The following is a 21655-nucleotide window of genomic DNA, read 5'->3' as shown; positions in this document are numbered from 1 at the left end:
GCCCCTGATATAATGCTGTTGTGTGTGAAAAACAGAAAACAAAATGACAGCAAAGGTAGGTATGATGCACAATAATCTCTGTGAATCAACATCATTTCCACACAGTAAAGCAAAGGAAAAGTGGGAGGATTTCAGACAAAGCAGGTGAACTTTTGAGGCATAAGCGTTTTGATTCAAAGATCATAAGGATGAGAGAAATACAGCTCTCCCAGTGACAGGGAAGCACAGGAGATCAAATGAAGGCCTGTACCCCAACTTTGGTGACAGCAGTGAGTTAATTTGTTGCCGGTATAACAGGTTTGAAGGGTCTGGCTTCAGTGATTCTGCCAGAGCTATTAACTCCCTGTAGGCAGGTCTAAACAAACACTGGTTCAGTAGCTGACTCAGAGTCACAAAAGAAAGGACAATGATTTCACCACTGATCTTTCTTTCAATAGACCAGATTGGTCAAACAATATCAGCTGAAAAGGATCTCTGAAGTCACCTGATCCGACTCCCTGCTCAGAGCAGAACCCTTTTGGAACAGGTTGCTCATGGTCTTGCACAGTCAAGTCTTCTCCTTCTGCAAAGATGCAGATTTCATTTTCTTGATGGGGAAATGGGGCTCAACTTCATGAGGCTCAAATCAGTGGATGTCTGTAGGCTGTTAACATCCCTCTGCACATAGATCTTGTTTTAACTTTTTTAATATATGTATACCGTTTTTACTTAGTTCAAATTAACACTCAGCTAATCTCAGGCATGGGAAGATGTATGGTGGAGCTAAAGGGATTACAGTTCCCTCCTCTTTAGCATTACCTGGTCACACGGCAGAAGAGAGCCACACATCCACCCACATGCTAATTGCATCTGACTGGAATCAGGCAGAGGCAATTTCTGGAGCCAAATCCTTGTCTAGTGTAAAATAGCAAGGCCTATTCAAGATGAAACAACTCCTGCCATTTTAGAAAAGCTAGAGATATAATCCAAAAGGCATCTTAAAAATTTGTTTCTGCTTTCACTGAAATCAAAGGAAAACTCCACAGGATTGTTACTTCCATCGCTGCAACATCAGGTACATGCAGTCAGGGAATGGGCACTTCAGTTCAGATTCATATCTAGTCCATACATTATTTGTTCTGTGGTAATGTCAGAAACATTTTGGACAGCATCTGTTCACACAGGAATGTAGACATCCAGCATCAAATGACTTACAGGCTAAAATATTAATGCCTACAATATCAACTAACACTGCTTTACTACGAGCTAAATTTTCTCACTCTTTGAGGCTACATTCTTTTCCCACTTACAATACAAAATGCACTGTTTCTTCCCCCTCAGAGGACAGTGGCCTTCCCTCAGCCAGGGTATATAAAATAAGGTGTTGTTAGAGTGATCACAGGGGTCAAAGTTGATGGCAGTGCTGGAATGGCACTGCCGTATCGACCATCTTGCTGACAGTGTTTTTCCTTCTCAAACCTTCAACTTTTCCACACCTCTAAAAAGAAGAAGGTAGCCCCCAGAGAGGAGTCCTTCCACCCCACTGAACAACTCACTTAACTGCACAACTTCTAAGCCATAAACCACTTGAGTAATCCCACTGCTCAACACAGGATAAAAGGAGAAAATAGCATTAAAGATTTAAAGTAAAGAACACAGCAAACTCAAATGATAGCTGCACCATTCATGTCATTACAGCTAAGGGTTTGTCAGCACTTTCATTATAATGCTCATTCCTCTGCTGTCACTCCAGGCTAAAATTTGGCAGAGCATAAAACTTAAAGCCCAGACAGACACAATAAGAACAGAGCAAAAAGGAAAGCAAAGGTTTCAAGGACAGCATCCTAAGATACCTTTACGTGTCAGGAACAAAGAGTATCTTACAAAGCGTGATGCAAGAAGTTAAGCTAGGAAAACTATCTCTTCTCTCATTAGGATGGTGTCATAGAGAGGGGCTTGAACTGAAGGCTCAGTGACACAGATTGTTATGAAATACTATGCATCCAGAAGGGTAAGTATTAGTATGGTAATTTCAGTTAAATTTATGTTTCAGTGCAAGGGAAGTCAATAAGTTAGAAAGAAAAGGCAGACCACACACAAATATTACATCTGAACAGAAGAGATCAGACTTCATTTTGGGAATGTAGGAAAATGTGTCTGCTTGGACTGGTAAGTGCCACTGACATGAGGGATTGCTCTCAAGCACTGTAGAGTACCTTTCTCCCTGCCTCCTTTCAGCATTGAGATTGTTACTCTAACAGTCCAAATGTCCAAAATACAAGAAGAAAAGAGGACTAAGCATAGGATGAAAATACCTCTCATACTCCAGCAGTAACCCTTACACTGTTGGCATGAATTACTTGCCCCTCAATTCCATCCCCTCAGCTCCTTTGTCCACCTGGCATCCATGTGGATACAGAATAACCCAAAGTAAAGGACTGAGACCAGAACTGAGCTATGACAGAGGTCAGAGAGGCTTGGGATCACTTCTTGCAGTAACAGCTAATGCTAAGTGTAAACAGATTACAGTATTAATTACTACTTTTCATGGTTTTATTAAGTTTTTCACAGGGTTGGTTAGTAGAAGATTGTAAGAACAACACAGATAAAGTTACTGTTGCACAGATTTAGTGCATTGGATGGTTTAACCGTTCCCCATCTTTGTCAGTTGGTGCTGTGGGACTTAGCAAAAGACTTTTTAATTTTGTTTCAGCATCAATGAAGATGCTTATCTTTAAAACACAGTTAGAGATGAACTGCACTATCTATACAACATATGATTGCTATTATTATCTCAGTAAATTTTTATGAGGATTTGAAGAACTCCAGTAAGTGAAAAAAGAGCGTGCTTATTTTCCCTGTTCAGAATTAGTTATAACAAAGACTGTAAAATAACAACTATATAGGTCACCTAATCCCACTGACTTTGTTAGGGTCACATCTTCCTTGACTTCCTAAATGAGTGAAGGTTTGGACTGTGATATTCTCCCAGCAGCTCTTGAGGGAGGCCAGCTGTGCATCCTTCATAATACACGTTCAAGTGTTTGAGAAAATCTAGTGCATCATTCCTAGAGCAGGGCTACTGCTGAACAGTAAAAACTACATTGTGCTCATCTTAGAAGAGCTCTGATGGCTCTAAGAAACAGAGAATTAAAAGCAATGTTAAAACAAACACCTGCCCACACAACATCAGTTTAATTTGGTAGCAAAGGCCCTGTAGTAATTAACAATGCTACTGCCTAAGAACCACAGCTCTGTCATAAGTTTATCAGGTCATGTATGCCTGTTATAATACAAAATTTATTGTCATTTATCACAGAGCAGAGGTGGAGCTCCACTCACCTGCTTGTCTGTGCTGTCAGGGAAGGGCACGCTGCTTGCGTAAGACACAGGTCACACATTCAAAAGCATTTTCCCGGCACTCAGTCTTTGCCTTTGTGCAAAATGCTGATGCTTTTGAGATTCAATGATTTAGCATGTCACTGCACTGGTGTAACAGATGGCACAGGAGAGTAGAATGAATGAACAATGACTGAGGCACCGTGTTCCACTTTGTTCAGTGTGCCATCTTTCAGCACTCCTGATACAAGGCATCTATTATTCACTCTTTAAATCAATCTGCTCCCTTTGGTTAACACTACCCAGTTAATAGTGAGATACATCTTTTGAAGAATTAGGTAAAACGTGAGTGCAGCATTAATTAATGGGAGAAAAGTCAGGAGTTTTTAAACCTGAGGTCCTTATTCCCTTCTAACAGGATCCCAGAACACTGAGTACTGTCTTCATTGTGTATCTGACCACACAGCTCCCTGAATCCAATCCAAGCATTTCCTACTCCTCTGCTCCCACAACTCCTCTGCAAAGCACAACCCTCCTGTGCCACTGAAGCCCCAGCCAACACCTGAGGCCAGGTTTTACAGGGGGTTGAGCATTTTTGGGCTTAACGTAGACTTTGTGATTTATACAAAGATAAAGCAACACAAGGAAAAATTTATAAAAAGTAAGAAAAGGAGAGAAAAGGTTGAAAGTCTTCAAAGCAGCATTCTCATGAGTGGCCATATTTATCTCCTCACTAGGCACAAGGAGCAAAGACGGTGGATTAATAAAACCTGTTCTTACCCACAGGTAAATAGGAAATAGCTGCAATATGAAATGCAAAGGATAACCTCTGCTGTCCTGCAAGTCAGAAATCATTGCTATCCAGCAACATTTTGTCAGACCTTGGGCAGCTGTTTCACATATTTCAGTGAGTACAGAAAGGAAAGAGTGATACTCTTAAATACCTGTGTGTACGTTAACATGGGAAGTGGATGTATCAGGTAGAAAATAAATTATAAGCTCTTCAAGTGTAAGTATTAAAGCATCAAGTTATGAAAAGCACTGCAGCACTCTACAGTAACACGCCAAACATTACAGTCTAAAAATGTTACAGAAATGTTTACATAACCGGATCTAAGGACATAATCCAATGCTCATGGACTTCAGTGAGACTAAAAATCTCTATGCAACTTCCTTTTTTCTTTAATAATCCCTTGGAACTGTAAAAACAGTTCTGTGCTATGTGTTTGGAGACCAAGGGTTTTCTGCTGATAAAAATCCCGGAAAAGCCATTATTTTCTGAAGCTACTGCTGTCTCCGAAGGTTAATTACCACTGGCTTGATTTAGTTTTAAGGTGAAAAGAAACATGGGGTTTTTTGGTCTTAATTTCCTTTGATTTTAACCAATGTGTTACTGAAAAACAGTTTTTACGTGTTACACATTTCTGCTCATCTAACAGCTCTCCTGCTTTGATCATCAAGACTGCAAGAGGAAGCACGCTGTGTAATAAGGACACAGATCCTACTTCAGGCAGCAGTGTGGCAAAACACGCTTAGAGAAATGAATTGCCTATCCTTTGGGAAATCCAGGCATTTCCAAGTTTATTTCCATCCATAGTGGATAAAAAATATCGAAACCCCAAAATGTTCAGTGAAATGTAGACTGCATTCTCTTTTAATTTGGGAATAGCAGCCAGGTCCTGTTGAAATATTTTTACAGTAATATTGAAATATTATAGCCCATACAGCTGAAAGTTTGCACAAGAAAAAATATCCAAATGAAAAATAGAACTACGGTGTTCAATTTCCTTTTTAAAACATTCTGAATGGTTTCCATATCAAGTTCTTCTTGACAGATTTTGAATTACATATTTTTCAACAGTAAAAATAACTTTTCTCTATAGCTTACTGGAAACTTTAAATTTTATCAGCTTTCAAAGAAGCATTAAAATAAGATAGAACCACTGAAGCTGCCCTGACTTTCAGGAATGTGTCTGGACTTGCACATATTTTATAAATTGCACAACCTGTGTCTGTGATCCATATCCAGGGAGACAGAGAAAAAAAAGAGAATAGAAACAGCTGCTACTATTTTAATGTCTATATCAAATTCATAGAATATGAAGTTTAAAGGTGTTTGAAAGCTAATACAGTGGCATTTTCTAAACTCAATATTTTATATTAACAGGAAAAGTCATTACAGTAACACTCTTGACAAGATATAAACAAATACATTTTTCTACAAGATTCATCCTTGTGGACTGCTAAAAACACCTAGAAGTTGCTTTAATTCCAAAGACAGCTTCCACATCACCTTTTTTTTTTTACATAGTTTCAAAGCCTTAAATGACCTCCAGCCAGTCAGAAACATGTCAAATTATGCAGTACCTATTGCTGTACTGTTCTCCCAACCCCAGATTTTTTATTGGAATTCTGAGCAAATAGAAGACATTCAAGCATGAAGTCTGGGCAAGGTCAGCATGCTCTCTGCCTGGGCTGGAAATGATGTGGGAACTTCCACTTGGTTGGTCTCAGTGCAGTTTCAAAACAGTGCAAAAGGGATTTGAGGGAAGCAAGGTCATGGGGAACACTCGTCCTTAGCTCTGCAAGGTGGGAATCCTCACAGTGAAAGGCATTATCAGCTTCTCCTGCAATGCATCCAAACTCATAGCAGGGAAAGCCTGGTACATCCAGGGATATGTAACAGCACCAAAATGACCTGATGGTGGATGCTGCATCCACTGTTTCATTCCTGCCCAAGCCCACCTGTGGCAAGAGGAAAAGGAGCCAGTTTCCTGCAGAATGCAGGGATAGAGCCATTCCACCCACTTGTGCACAGAGAGTGACAGAGCAGAGCAAGTGCCTGTGAGTCAGGTTGAAATACAGATACTTGTCCATAAATGCATGAGGTAAAATGAAATTGTTCACAATAGCTTTGCAATTGTTTGCCCAGTTCAAAAGTTATATTAATTTCTTCCTGAAGGTCATTAGATTAGTTCTAAGTGTAACATGTGTGAAGTAGATAGGAATTAAAGTGAAAAAATCAGGAGCCAGAATAACCCTTTGCTAGTATATACTTGGAGATTGAAGGCAATTTAACCTCTGCCATCAGTGTGGATGTGCAGTTGTAAAACTTCTCACATCCAACCCTGTAACACATCCTAAACCAACACCATCTTAAGGCTGACCCCTCAGCTGCAGAAAAGGGCTGGTTTAAAGGCATCTTTGATCCCCTGACAAAAAGATCTTGTTGGAAAAAAAAAAATAGATGCAGGTCAGGACTTGGAAGATAATAAATTCAGTGGAAAAATAGAGCCTCCTAGGCTTTGACAGGTCCTTCTCATACATATGGAGTGGCTGTGCATCATAAAATGTATCAGTCAGCATGTCAGTATTAATGAATAATGAGAAATACAAGGGAGGAGTCAAAACCTGGGAGCAAAGGACAATGACAGCTTCGATGACTTCTATCTCTCAAGCTATAGGTGCGCTTTCCAAAATATCAGAATTAAAACTGAGTTACAAAGTCTACTGTGCATGGTACAAGTCCTGTGCAACATCAAATATAAGGAATCCATAAAACTTGCTTCTCTGGAACTAAGGATCTTTATATATGCTGCTGAAACACCTGAAAATGTGCATCCAGTCAGTGTGAACAACCCAGGATGAAATAAAACTTCAGCTTCTTTTGCAAAAACAAAATATAGCAACTCCAGTGGTTAGTGAGGTACAGGAGCTGCAACAGTGACCACTGTGATGAACAGTACTGCAGACCTTCCCAAAGAGAAAACTGGCCCCACCATCTGAAAGGTTGCTGAATTCAGTGTAATTCTTTATCTAATTCCACTCAACCATTTAATTTTAATAAAAGCATTCTAAACAACATTTAATAACATTTTAGTAAAGAGGTTTTTATAAAATAAGAAAGGAATCATCATCATTTTTAAAGTGTCATTACTAACCCCTTCTGTCTCAAACACTGAATACTCCTTTAAATAAATTTTTAAAATGTGTTTATGGGACCACGGGGTCCTGCTTCTCCTTTACCTTTAAGAACAGTTCAGTTTTGCTATTCATATGGAAAATGTTCTAAACTGACTGAAGGTCAAACCTGCTAAAGCCCAAAGAGGATCTGGTCTGTGTTGCCCACACCCTTTTACAGACCCAGATTTCTGGTCTGTAACAAGAGGACAGTGCCATGTCAGTTGACATGACAGTTTCAGCCCTGTTCTTTAACACATTTTGGTCCTGGCGTGAGACAGTTGTCTTCATTATGAAAAATTCCTTTTCTGTGCTGTTTACTGCTTTAATATTCTAAAATTGTTGGATGGAACAACAGCAAAACTTCCCTACCACAAACACCTCAAAAGAAGGGGCAGGTGTTTAGTCAAGGAAGAACTAACAGACATCAAAATTTATCATTTAGGTCTCTGCCTATTATATATGAATATCTAAAATGATAGTTTCTTTCTTTGTTCCATACACATTTCATAGAAAACAAAGCTTCATGATTTTAAAAAAATTCAAAATGTAGCAGAAAAGTTCCATATGAAACTAAAATATAAATTATTTTTAAAACTAAAAAAAGAAGGATTTTTAATTCTTTTCTATGACCATACCATGAAATACAGTCATATACATTAAAACTAGAGTTACCAAGCCAGGACCCCAGTTTTATTACAGTTGCTTGTAATGAGGGTCACTTCAAATTAATCTTCATCATATTAAACTATTCAGGACACTAAAACATGGAGCTAAAACTAGGTTTCCTTGAAAACAAAACAAAAAAAAAATCAAACAAAAACCACAAAAGCTGCAACAGAACTACGATGCTGTGTAGAATAGTGTTTTAACACTTGTTAAAGTGCTGAGTTCTGAAGGAAGCATGTAGTGGAAAGGAGTACCCAAAACCAGGAGTGTGCCTCCTCCCTACTCAGCAAATCCTGGCATTAAAACTGACTATCAGTAATACCTAGGAAATACCTGTGCATACCTTTTGTGTACTAAGATGTCTTAGATGTGCTGCCAGAACTGGTCCTAACAAAACAGAGTTAGACCCAGCCATCAAATCTGCCGACCTTCCAGTTTCACAATTTATACAGTAGTATGCTTTATGTACCAAAACAGAAATCATCTGATAAGACATTAGAGTAACAAAAAGCCTGTGCTTTTTTTTTTCAAATTGCTGAGAATGACTATGGTACAAAGCCTCTCTTTTCAAAATAACAGCTGCTTGTACCCTGCAGGAAAGAGAAGAAAAGCTGGGCTTTTGGATTCCAGCAGGGGTTCAGCAAAAGGGATAAAGAGCTGGCAAATTTCAGAACGCTGCCATAACACATACCTGCTACCAGGAGATCTTGTCTTTGCAAAACAACAGCAAAAATTAGGGGGGGGACAGGGGGAGGGTGTAATGGTGTGACTTGAACTGACAAATGAGGTGTTGATTCCAGACCATATGTATTGAATTCTCCCCCAGAAACCGAAAGAACAGTCACAGAGTCCATCTGGTCTCTGTGCTGCAGAATAAAGCCTCCTTTGCTCAGAGCATTCAGTGCAGCACATGTATGAGATTCAACCTCACCTTCCTGCGATTATCTTAGTACATTCCCCAGCAAGCTTGTCTTACCCACTTGACAGCTGCCGAGTGATCTGGGCTGAGCCCAGCGCTGTCCCTGAGCCAGTGGCACGTTAATGGACAGCAGCACCACACAAGATGTGACAGGGCAGCCGAGCACAGGGTTTATCTTGCATTTCTTCCACACACTTCCTGAGCCACTGCACAAGTGTCAGCACTTAGAGGAGCTGATTCTCCCTATCTAAGCAGCCTTGCTAAGGCTGTGACAGGGATTCCTGTTCGAAATGTTATTCTGCATTCCAAACCAGGCCAAGATTGCATTAACTGAGGAAGAAAAGGGTAGTCAATAACTCCTCTGAAATTATGCCATATCTTCACTTGAGGAATGACTGGATCTAATTCACTGAGCTCTGTGATCCAAGAGAAAGGTGTGAGAGAAAGGTTGGTAAGCAACTGAGAATATATGCCCTGTATTTCCTTACATCTCTTTTGCCATTAAATATACCAAGTAATTAGTGCTTTATTATAAAATACTGGTGAGGCTGCCTGAATAGTCTCATAGTTATTTAATAAATTACTCAGCAAAAGAGTGAATTTGGCCAGGCATCCACTGGTGAGGAGACTGCTAATTAACTGATATCCAGGCAGGCAGCAATTACCCTTCTCCTCCCAGACAAGAAGAATCTCTCTATTCCAAATATGTGTTGGGAAAGAATTAAGAGCTATAAAATACACGTCTCTTCCAGTAGGAAGCGATTTGGAACGGCATAGCAATCAACCTAAAGATTTCAAATGATGTGAACTAAACACAAAACAAGATAAAATAAAGATTCTGTGCTTTATGAAGGGAGTGAACTGACTTCAGAAATACATTTCCAGCTGGGACCAGATTGCAAATGCCTTTATTCACTCTGCAGGAGCGGTTATTCACGCGAACAGTTCCCTGCAAAGCCAGGGAAAAAAACCCACATGAGCATGTATCACAACTGTGAACATGCAGCTTGCCATCTGACCTCCAAAAGCAACAGAACCTTGTGAGGCTTTTACTGAAAATACCATAGGGTATTATACCTTGGGGTTGTGTTTATTTTCCTTAGACATAATTTTGCTGTCATTTCATATATTATGTTTTAGGAGGAAATTAGCTGATTTAATATTAATTTATGGGGAGCTTTTCATTCTTACACATTTGGTCAAATTTCCAGGCTGGTGTCTCAGCAACAGATTTGTAGCAAACAGGATGCTGGGATTTATCAGGCTTGCACTCATTTTGGCTTTTTGGATGTCCAGCCATAAGGCAGACTTGCCATGGCCACCTGGGGCTGAGGCTCTGCTGGTGGGCACCCATCCACCTGCACATCACACAAGTGTGGGCACAAAGGCAACCAAGAGACTCCCCATGGTGAGTAGGAAGCAGGGATTCCTGGAAGAGTGTCCAAACAGCTCTGCATCCTCAGTTTAATGACCCACGTGGGAAGGGATGCGTTTAGAATCAAGCCGTTCTGATAACAAGAGTTTTACATAAAGGCTGAAAAAGAAACGTAAGAAGTATAATTGGTGCCCTAAGGGGAAAATTTCAAAAGCACATATAAGATTTAAGCGCCAAGCTGCAAGAAGCAGTTAGAGCTAATATCCAAAACTGGAATCCAAGCCCAGAACTTCGATCTGGCACCCAAAGCAGTCAGGCTAAATACCAAAGGTCAAGAGCCCAAGCCAGAAATCAAGATACAAGCCAAAGGTTAGGACTGAAATAGGCACTGGATGCAAGCCAAAGGTCACCAAATGAGCGTTTTCAAATAGCCACACACCTCAACTATCGAATAGTCAGTGAACAGATTTAGATGCTCCCTTAAACAGCACTGGTGTTAGCACTGGGAGTATTCCCAAGCTGACCACAGCCACCACGGCTGTGGACTTGCTGAAAGGGTCAGCCCAGCCACCAGTCCTTACCAGCCACCACCGAGGTCAGTCTGAGTCAGCCAGATCCAGACTAAAGCTGGGAACAGCTCCCCTGGATTACACAGAGGAGTGAAGCCCGTGACAGCCACACATGCAGCTGCAAAGTTTCCCATTGGAAAAATTAAGATATGCACATTTGCAAAGTTCCCTCTCTTGCATAAGCTCAGTGGAAATGCAAACAAAGACAGATCCAGATGAAAGACAAGAAAAAAAATGGGCCCCAGAGAGACTGTAGAAGCCTCAAAAATCCCTGAACTAACACAAGATCTCGTTACAGATCTACATTTCAGTTGCCTTTCTCTATTACCTTTTTGCTGATTATAACAGAAGTCCTGCTGCTACTGTATCCCTTTGCCTACACACAGACAAGCAAGACATTCGCCTCTGATAATTTTACAAGGTAAACATTTTCTAGTGTTAGCTTATTTATAATGAGAAACGGGTAACAAAAGTATCAAAAACAACCTTCTAATGTATAAATTAAAATAATAAATTCATACTAATGCCCCATTATATGCCTCATTAGCACATCCTCTGGAGAACACTTGATGGTTTTGGGAGCATTTCAAAAACCAGTACAATGCAGCTTAAAACTGCAATTAAGAGAAATCTTAAATAATCTCAGTGAAGAGTTTACAAATATCCCATATACCAGAATATGCTTTTGCAAACATTAGTAATTAAATTCTGACTAGAGATGCAAATGAAAAATCAACTTAAAGAGAGAGAAAATAGACAATTCCTTTATCTTCCTCTGATTTTTTTCAAGGTTATAAAGAACTGATGGGGATTGAAGCAAGTTTAATAAGTCTCTCTGTCCTGCTGACATGATAGTAATAAAATACACTTGTACAATTACTTTCATTGATATATATTTTTTCCTTTCTCTGAGTCTTTGACAAAGTGCCCCTATTCTGGCAGTCATGCTTTCCTGGTAGAGTCAGCGTTTCAGTTAGTAACTTTCACTTGCAGTGGATTTCACTTAGTGAGTCTTTAATTGTTTAAACTCAAACAAATAGTTACTACCCTTCAAACCTCTCAGCAGTTGGCTTGGTGCCACCAAGCCACAGACAGCACTTTGCAGAAGTGTGACCACTAAAGAAGCACCACGAAGTAGGCAAGAGCCTATAAAAGGAATATCTGAGGCTGGATAAATGTAAAAATCCTGATATTAGACAATATTAGGGGGATTTTCTAAAGGAACAAGAATAACCCTTTTAACTTAAGCATTCCCCACAGCTGTTTGTAAGCCAACAGCATTGCCTGGCTCTCGTGTCACAGAAGCTCATGAATCACATAATGGCCCTGAAGTGCTAAATCTTCGTTTGCACAGCCCACTTGGCTGGCTCCCCACTACAGCTGGAATTTAAGACCAAGTCCAAAAAAAAAACCAAACACCAAAACAGACTATAATGGGAGAATCTTACCAAAACATATGCCCATGTTATTACAGTCAAACAGTCCCCTTCCCACACAAATACAATATAAAGACATGCCTGGTTTTGTCTCCTAGGCCTTCCCTTAGCCTGAGCTCCCCTGTTACTCCTGTGTGGACACTCGTGCTACCAAGGGCAGGAGGAAGAGCCTTTCCCTCAGCTGCCTTTCCAGGCTCTCCCTCTGTACCCAGCTTACCTCCTCCTAATAACCACCCCCTGATTATTCACATAACAAATCCATCATGAAAACAGAGCTGATCAGAATTTTTCTTAATCTAGTAAAAGATGCCAGTTTTATCTCAGCGTGAAAATATTTACAGAGGCAATGTTTTGCTCTATCTTTTGGTAGCTGGTTTTGAGCATTTTTCTGTTCTGGTAAATGGTGGATTCTGGCCACTGCTGCCCTGTAGGACAGCTCAGCATTTCTGGAACTCAATTCCCCTGGGTGACAGGTCTTTTTTATCATGGAAGTGTCAAGCTTCCTAACAATGCCCCGTCTCTGTCTGAGCAATGTCAGGCGCACACAGGAACAGGGAAAGGCCAGCATGGCAAGCTTCACCTCCCCATTCCTGATTTCTGTGCCAGCTGTCAGCAGCCACAGATTGCACTCAGGGGCAGAGGAGGAGCTGGGCAGGCAGGCAGGCACTGTGTCACTCCGGGACTGCAGAGCCCAGCTCAACCTGCCAGCTCTGGAAGGCATCACACCAGAAGGAAAAAGCAAGAGGAGATGTGGTCCTTCAGCTGTTTGTGCATATGTGCATTGTTTACACTGCAGCTCTCAAAGTCTGTTACATTTGTTTTGAAAATCACATGGTTTGTACAGACTTTAGACGAGGTAGTAATTCTGAAAATGAGAACTAGTTGTACTGACCATGAGAGTCTTGAAAGAATCTATTAGAGCCTGTCATGAGAACTGGTACTCAAGCGGTCTTGAAATAATTATTTGAGATTATTACAATCTATTGGAGAGCTGTTCATCAGCTTGCCAATCCCTACCTGACAAAATATAGCACCCCTACACAAGTTCTTTATATTCAGCATTTCCATGCACTAATTCCACATGGAAAAGTAATTTTATTGTGATGCACTACGGGGAAAAAATTCTTGTATGAATGCAATGGATGGTTTCAACACACAACTTATTAGTTATTTCTCTTTTCCCTTGAAAACACGCCAAAGCAAGCAACCTAATTTGCAGACTGACATCCCAAGTTATACTTATTTTCCAGATGAAAATTCAATTAATCTGTGCACAGAATTCTATAGAAAATTCTGAAGAAAATAGTTGACTGCCATTTCTCTTTACACACATAACTGCACACTACACGTTCGAAATTAATTAAATAAGATGCTGCTGCTTTTGTTCTTTAATAACTCATTACTATCAGATCATTTATTTTCTAACACCAAGGTCAAGGGACATGAGGTCCCAAAAGCAAAAGGCTGCAATTGCACTTCCACCACAGCCCTTAAGGACTGAGCTCCAGCCCTGTCTTAGCTAAACTCTGTTCCACTTTGGTTGCAAATTACCACAATACTGTGTGTGAATGCTGCTTCCCCCTTGAAATGCCCTTCCTATGCCACTCCTCACACATCTTATCCACAGGGCTCCCCTGAGGATCTTCATCACACAACTTTATGGCTCTTTTCTGAGTGACTGCAGCAAAGGAATTCTCCATCAGCCAGAACTTAATTGGAGGAAAGAGGCCAAATAAGAGGTTAGGATCTCATCCAGTTTATTTCCTTAGTCATGATGTAAAAGAGCTTCACTTTTCACCAAGTATGGTGACTCCTCCCCACCTCTCCCAGCCTGCCTTCCTCACCCCTTGCAGGAAGGCCATCCAAAATGAGTGGCTCTACCTCAGAACTTGATTTCAAAGCATAAACACATTATGGATTCTTGACTGCAACTGACAGAGGCAGAATTTAGCACATGACACGCATTCAATCCACGTGGTTTATGTCACTGAATACTCTTGGACAAGATACACCCTGGAGAAAGCTGCCAAAGCAAAGAGCAAGGGATGTGTGTGCCCACAGCAGGAATTAAGGGATGCTGTGCTCCAGGCTCTCATTACACCTGTGTTTGTTCCTGTTTCCAGCAGGAAGATGAGACCCGCAGAAGGTGTTGGCTGGCACTGAGAGGCTTCAGGACATCCACCCAACCAGAGCAGAGCTCCAAGCCTGCTTCTTTGTCCTGGTGACAGCACCCAATGCAGCTGCTGCCCTCACCTTCCAACAAGGTTCTGTGATCCTTCAGCATCCCACCAGCCCTTCCCTGGATGAAGGAAATATCACCAGAATGCCTGCTGCTTATATTGTTCCTAAGAAAGTATTTCAATAGAATTTATGATGATGAGTGAATACATTGCACTCATTTATGGATGGGAAAATGAAGGTACAGAGAGCTGCAGTGGTTTAATAACCTTAGAAATGAATGCAGGTTTGCTGATTCCCATTCCTCTGACACTGGAAAACTCAAGAAGCATCAGAAGCAGCCCAAACCACCAGGCTGTTTTACTTTCTATTTGTTTCCAGTCATGTCTGAAAAGCTCTAGAAGCTATTTACTCTCAGAATCGTGTTGCATCTTCCTTATTAGTACTGCACCACATCAAGTAAAGCCTATTGAAAAATACACATTTGCTCATAAAAAATTAATCTAACCTATTTTAGAGATGATTGCTCTGATATGTGCATATTTTGCAAGAAGATAAAATATTTTTAAATAAAACATTAAAATAAAATATTAAATTAAAAATAAAATACTGAAAAATAGAAATAATATTAATAAAAATATTAAAACATTTAAAAGGAATTCTGACTTGCTATTTTACAGCCAGGCTTCAGAGATAAAGCAGCATAGAAACCTATATTTTAAAATTTATGTGACGGCCCCAGTATTTAAAGGGCCAGACACCTGGAGGCATCAAAAGTGGCTCAGGAAAGAAAGGATGCTTCAAGAAGACAAAAATATAAGTACACAATAATGCCATAAAGCTGACACAGTGTATTTAAGGTAGATCACTCAGTAATTAAAAATTGGCTGAATTAAAAACTAACATGGTTCTACTAAAGTAGCTTCCTCAAGGCTCAGGGTTACTACTACGATGCACAATTACACCTGATGTATTTCTCAATTCTGTACAGAGCAGGACCTTGCTAATCTAATTATCTCTATTTTTTTAACTGTATAAGGAGACCTAGGGGAACAGGCTACTCTGCTTGTAATAGTAATTGAGTATTTTTTTCATAATGTTATTATAGCAATAAAACAGCAACTACATGCAAGATGAAATAAGCATTTGAAAATCACTGATGGTGCACTTTTGCTACTGCAATATTTTGTCCAATGAATATTTGCAATGGAGTTCATTTTCAGCAATGAGATTAGCACAATCTAATATATTCAACAGCAGGCCTTGAGGCTACAGCCAGATAAAATATCCCAGAAGTGGCTAAAGATGTATGTTCAAAGCCCAATGTAACACATTAAGCACATCAATCAATAAAAGTTCAGCTGCACACCTGCATCTAATGAACTTACAGAGGCTGCCATCACTGAAAGGCTTGTATTCAAAAAGAAGTTGTATTTTAATTTTTCTACAAATTTACTTAAGAAAAATATATTGCTGGATATTATGCAAAATGCAGATTCCCAGGAATAACGTTTTCTCTCTAGCTCTGATTTATGTCAATGATAAACTTCTCTCTTTACTTTGTCAGTGACAGATTATAACCAAGGGTGAATGTGATATAATTTTTGAGCTGAACCTCTGTGCCCTAGTTAAAAAAAAATCATTTTACCTGTCTAATTTCACTACCTACCTTCGTCAGAGAAGAGCTGTCATATTTTGATGCAAATTCCAGCAATTTTACATGTTTCAAGCTGGCAGGCAATGTCTTCCTAGAAAAACCTGCCACCCTTCCACAATCTCCTGTGAAATGGCAAACCAGGTTAGAAAGATAGAGGAGATTGGATTACCTGTCTGCACCAGATCATTGTTTCTAGGAGATAATCCATAAATGATTAATCCTTCTAATGTTATTGAGCAATGCAAGGAGGGCTGCCTGTGACCTATTTCACCCTCTTACACTGTTATTGTGGGAGTAGCTTTACTGTATAAATCAAATTGAGTAATTTCATTCTTTTGTTTTTATCGAATTGTAACTGTAATTTTATGATTTTTCTCTGTTTCTTTTAATATTATTTTAGCATCTCTTGGAAGGACCATAACTGCTGGTAACACTCATATCCAAAATGTCAGTGGACACATAGATGTCATTTTCCTTGTACTTTATTAAGTTACATTATTTCAGAAAGTGCTGTTGTTTTTAATGTTCTGTGCTTCACATTTTCTAGAAGATTTTTCCAATTGTATAAGGAGAAAAAAAAAGAAAGAAAAATGAAAGTCATCCATTCCTTTACAGAATCATTACTGCAATTTTTTCACAACAAAGAAATTTCTAGTTAAATTCACATTTCAGTATTGCAATGGCTGAGAAACTCAGATGCTATGAAAAGTCGTTCTGTGCTATCTCTGTTTTATACAGAGCATGGAAAGAGGAAAAAATCCCACACCTACAGCTGGGTAAGTCAGTAGTCCCAGAACAACCTTCCTAAACCTTGTCACTTCCATGTGATGATCCTGCTAAACTGGGAGTCCCTTTACACACCATCCTATCCCATCCATTTTCATTGTTTAGATTAACACTGCTGCCCTGTAGCACTGTTAACATGTAGCAGTTTGGAAAACTTTCCTCTGAAGGCAGAAAAAGATTTTGCACAGCTAAAAATAAACATCTGTCACCATGAATATGCAATAAGGTACCTGTGGCTGTAGCACTGGTGCAGAGAGAGCACAGTGCAAGCTGGATCTCCTTGGAAAGGCTTCTGATCCACTTGGCCCTCCAAAGAGCAGAACAACTGCCAGGGAAGGTAACTACACAACTTGAGCAGTTTATACCATATTTGTATAAATGAGCAAAATGCTCAGGTAATACCACCTGTGAAATAAAAGGATTTTTCAAATAAAATGGCAGCATTTCAAAAATTCTGGCATCCCCTGCCCCTTGTTTTTTTTAAACAATTAAAATGCAAAATAAAAGTTCATTAAGTTATTAAGGAGGTTATCATCTGTCCTATCTAGAACTAAGCCCAAATAAACAGTCTGTAGAATTACAGCCATTATCCTGAAATTTAGGGTATAGATAACAATGCAATTACTAACCAATAGCCCAGAAATTGCCTGCTGTTACAATTCCAGGAAAATATCTGCAAACAAACCAACAATAGTGTGTCATTTGCAAAAGAGCTCATGAAACCAGGACTTTCTGGCAATTGTTTCAAGTGGAAAAGTGCAAAGATAAAATATGAGCTCTATGAGTCACTCAGATTTGCAGGACTCACTGGACCCCAGTTCAGCCTGGAGTAATAACAGAAAATGCACTGTCTGCACTTCTCCCTCATCTGAACAGCAGCAATAGATCTTTTGCTGAGGGCTTTCAGCTAACAAGGGGAAAACAAAGGGACTGAAGAATGAAGGCTTTTTCTGTAGGACGTTTAAAGGAGTGACTGCAACCCAAATAAGCTTTGAGGATACCTAGGTAATCTACTGTGTAAAAAGAGAGGCCAGAAAAAGAGTTTGTATAACAGAACTGCCAACAGCAGAGCAACAGAGAGACCCAGCCATGGTGTCACAAGCTAATGGAAGAGTAAAAGAGGGTCTCTATTACTTCATCTACCTTAATATTAACATCTATTAAGTACTTAGGATAATAAATTATCATATCCTGTCCTACAAAACCTCGGCAGAATAACTGAACTATAAAACAGGATGTTCTCTTCACTTGTTGAAACACAAATGGAATCTGTCCCAGTCACAGAGAAAACATGAAAAGGGCATCGTGTGCATCATCCCACTTGTGCTGGGTTCTGTGCAAGAATCAGGAACAGGGAGTGAGAGAGGAACATTTCCCCAGCACAGCTGCGAGGAGGGCCAGGGAGATTTGCACCACACAACACTCACAGCACATGCCTGAGTAGCTACAACTTCCCAGTGAACCCCGAGACTCTGCCTGGACACACACTGTGCTGTGCTTCAAGGCTGAGGAGGAAGATGACAAAATATTTTATTCCAATGCAACAGCAGTGAAGATGGGCAGGGAGAATAAATTCACTGAAATGAAGAACTGGAATTAGCAGATGAAGGAGGAAAACAATCCATAACCAGGAACCACTGCTTCCCTCTCTTTCTTGCTGCTCCTTGGGTTTCACTTTTAATGCAAGATGAAACCAAGAAGTTTTCACAACTGAGATCTCACACAGCAGAAAGCTTCCTTTGCCAATAAGTTTTTGAATTTGAAAGATACCTTTGCTTTACAATAATCTTGCAGAAAGGAGCTGTTTGGTGCAGATGTTTAAGATTCCATTTAAAACCAGTTTTTCAAAAAAGTTTTTGTTATTTTCTTTCTCTTTCAGTTGAGTTCTTAGAATGTTATTGCACTATAAAATTGTTTGCAAACTTTAATTTCCTCTTATTGTCTTTCTCTAATATTGACTATTAGGGAATAATGAGACATTTTACATCAAAGTATTGCCTTTAAGGGCAAACACTATGGAACCAGTGAAAACTCAAATTTTATGGGTTAGGCTCTCCTGTGGCAAAACCATCAGAAGGACATGGACAATTTACGGAGCTCTAAGACATTCCATATGACTTTTGTTGGGGTTTTTTACTGATGCTTATGTCCTGGGGTTCAAGGATGAGTTACTAGGATGAAGTTTTGTGTCTAGATTATGTTTTTCCTAAGAAATGCATTTTTACTTTATGCTGGAACTCTTTGGCACCAAAGCAGGTAAATTATTGTTCTGCCCCAAAAGCTTAACAGTATAAAAAATTATATTATACTGGAACTAAGCATTTCCACTTCTTGTCAGAAAGACTTTTTGTGGAACCACACAACTGCTGGATCCTTGTTCATAGTTTGTGCATTAAATGTCAGCTGTTGTGGGAGAGGACTATACTGTGAAGCTGTATTAAAACCAAGAGTTTGTCCACCTGCAACAGAGAACAACATGACCTGTGGTAATACAGAGCATAGCAGACATGCTTTAAATTCTCAGGAGGGTCAGGAACTTGCTACAAACATGGTTTTGTTTAGAAATTTACAAGCCTGTTTTTTTCCTGTCAGATTGTGCAAAATGCTACAAAGATACTTGAACCTGACTGATCTTATCTTGGAGGTAATTTATGCCTTGATCCTGATGAATATTCTATACTTTCCCGTTCCTAAAATCACCAAAAATTGAAAAAAACTGCAGGAAAAAGCTCAGTGCACTGCATGTTACTTTGCTCTTCTTTCAGCAAACATAGATAATGTACTACACAGCACTCTACTTTACATATGACAGTTTACTGTCCTATGCACCTTTACTTTACCTGAGAAATGTACCTGAGTGTGTTTACTATACCTGAGAGAAATATTTAATCCCCAAATTCTTCTAAAATATTGAAAATTCCATATCCCACTACAGACCGTGAAGTACTGATACACCAGAAAATGACAGACATGGGAGCAAACAGCATCACCCGTAAAGTGCTGGAAGATCATTCCTGAGCCTGGGACCCAGCTCACCGCACTTCACAAGCCAGCCTGCAGTGCACTCCGAAGCCTTTGTGTTACTAATGGCGGAAATAAATAATAACAAGGTGCGAAGGCCAGTCCTCAGCCCTGCCCACGCGTGTCGGCGGGGGCGCGGCCCCTGCCCAAAGCCCACGGCCCCGCGAAGGACCCACGGCCCTGCAAGCCCTCGGCCACCGGAGCTGCGAGGGGGGAGCGGGGCCCCTGGAAGGGGCTGCGGGCCCCGGGCTGACAAAAGGGACCCGGGAAGGGCCCGCGGGGCGGGGCGGGGGCCCTGAGCGGCGGGCGGAACGGCAGGCGCGGGCTGGGCGTTTCGGTCGGCGGCGGGGCCGGTGCACCAGCGCGGCTGTCGCCGTTCCGCGGGCGGGGCTGCCCGGATCCAAGATGGAGGCGGCGGGCAGAGCGGAGCAGGAGATGAGCCTGGCGGCCCTGCGGCGGCACGACCCCTTCATCACCGGCATCGCCGACGTGACCGGTCAGGTCGCGCTCTACAGCTTCAGCCCCAAGGACAACGAGTGGGTGAGTCTGGCGGAGCGGGCCCGGCCGTGCCCGCGCCCCGGCAGCTGCCTGGCCCGGAGCGTCCGCACGGGGCCCGCGCGGGGCTGCGCTCGCCCACGGGGAAGTTTGGGGTTTGGGCGCGTTCCCCCCGCTTGTGTTGGGGGAGAGAAGGAGACGAAGAGAGGAGGCGATAGGGAGAGGAGAGGAAGAGGAGGAGGTGGAGGAGAAGGGGGAGGGAGAGGAGAGGAGGAGGAAGAGAGAGGAGAGGTGGAGGAAGAGGGAGAGGCGAGGCCGTGTGTGCGCTCTAGGAGGCGGCGCCGTCTCCCCTCTGACCGGGGCAGCGCTGGGGCTGGAGGGCGCTTTGGCTCCTGGTGGCCATTGAGTTTTTCTCTTTTTTAATCGTACTTCGTTGTTGTTGCTCGTGCCTGTTGCACAGAGCCCTTGTTCAGGAAGAGGGAGATTTAAGAGATGTTAGTGTTCGTCATTGCATTAAAACACGATTTTGGCTTGACCACCGGGTTCATCACAGAGCTGTAAAAATGGGAGTACGGGGAAGTTCACGTTGTCACGTGCAGCCCTGGAGCTGCACGAACTTTCTGCGTTCGTGGGTCACCAGCCCGTGGTGAGGGTCGCTCTGGAAGCTGGAGTGTGAAACAGAACCATGGTCCATATCGTGCTGTGCTGGCTGTGCTGCTGTTGCTGTCCTTGGAGTAAAACTGAGGAACAGAACATGTCCGATATTTAGAGATTGCCCCGTGAGGCTCAGCATGGGAAGGTTGTGGAAAACTGTGTATCACATTGGAAGATTGAGAGCATGAGCAAAATCTTTTGGAAGGGGTTTAACTTCCTAAACTTTCTAATAAAAAAATTAGGTAGTTTCTGAAAATAGGAGATTATATTTTTTAGACTTGTGATGTCAAACCTTATGGAAAGATAAGGCTATTGTAAGTCTCTGTAATTAAAACACTATACAAAACCTACATAACTGTGTGAACAAGCAGATCCCTGAAGTGCATTTGTTGTCTTTTGTAGGAGAAAACCGACATAGAAGGGACCTTATTTGTGTATAAAAGGTAAGGGTTGGTTTGTTGTTTTGGGTTGGTTTTTTGGGAGAGGGGGGATATAGTGGTGGTGATGTTTATTTTGCTTCGTTAAGAAGACAAACTCCAGATGGCTTCCTGCAGAGCTTTCATACTCGGCATTACTTACTTGTCCAGCTGTTAACTGCTGCATACTCATTCAAAAAGA

The 21655-nt window shown here is 41.1% G+C and overlaps 1 protein-coding gene and 1 long non-coding RNA gene across 3 annotated transcripts in view; one reads left to right on the top strand and one right to left on the bottom strand.

Annotated features, from left to right (window-relative positions):
* LOC121660812 overlaps positions 1–21655 on the bottom strand; it is a 58298-nt gene that overhangs the window by 7655 nt on the left and 28988 nt on the right. The gene's annotated exons all lie outside the window — the stretch shown is intronic.
* Positions 20248–21655, top strand: part of DCP1A (decapping mRNA 1A) — a 32224-nt gene continuing 30816 nt past the window's right edge. Inside the window, exons 1-2 of one of the 2 annotated variants that reach the window (XM_042020236.1) lie at positions 20248–20428; positions 21440–21480. In XM_042020236.1, the coding sequence (XP_041876170.1) occupies positions 20294–20428; positions 21440–21480 (176 nt within the window). In that variant the 5' untranslated portion in view covers positions 20248–20293. The remainder of the gene's footprint in view (positions 20429–21439; positions 21481–21655) is intronic. The other variant, XM_042020230.1, reaches the window with a different exon arrangement.

The sequence above is a fragment of the Corvus kubaryi genome, unplaced genomic scaffold, assembly GCF_017639235.1.
Source record: "Corvus kubaryi isolate FWS band 111438036 unplaced genomic scaffold, C.kubaryi_AGA036_p1.0 124, whole genome shotgun sequence".
NCBI classification, from domain to species: Eukaryota; Metazoa; Chordata; class Aves; order Passeriformes; family Corvidae; genus Corvus; species Corvus kubaryi.
Note: the sequence above shows the minus strand (reverse complement) of the source record. Positions and strands in the feature narration are given on the sequence as shown.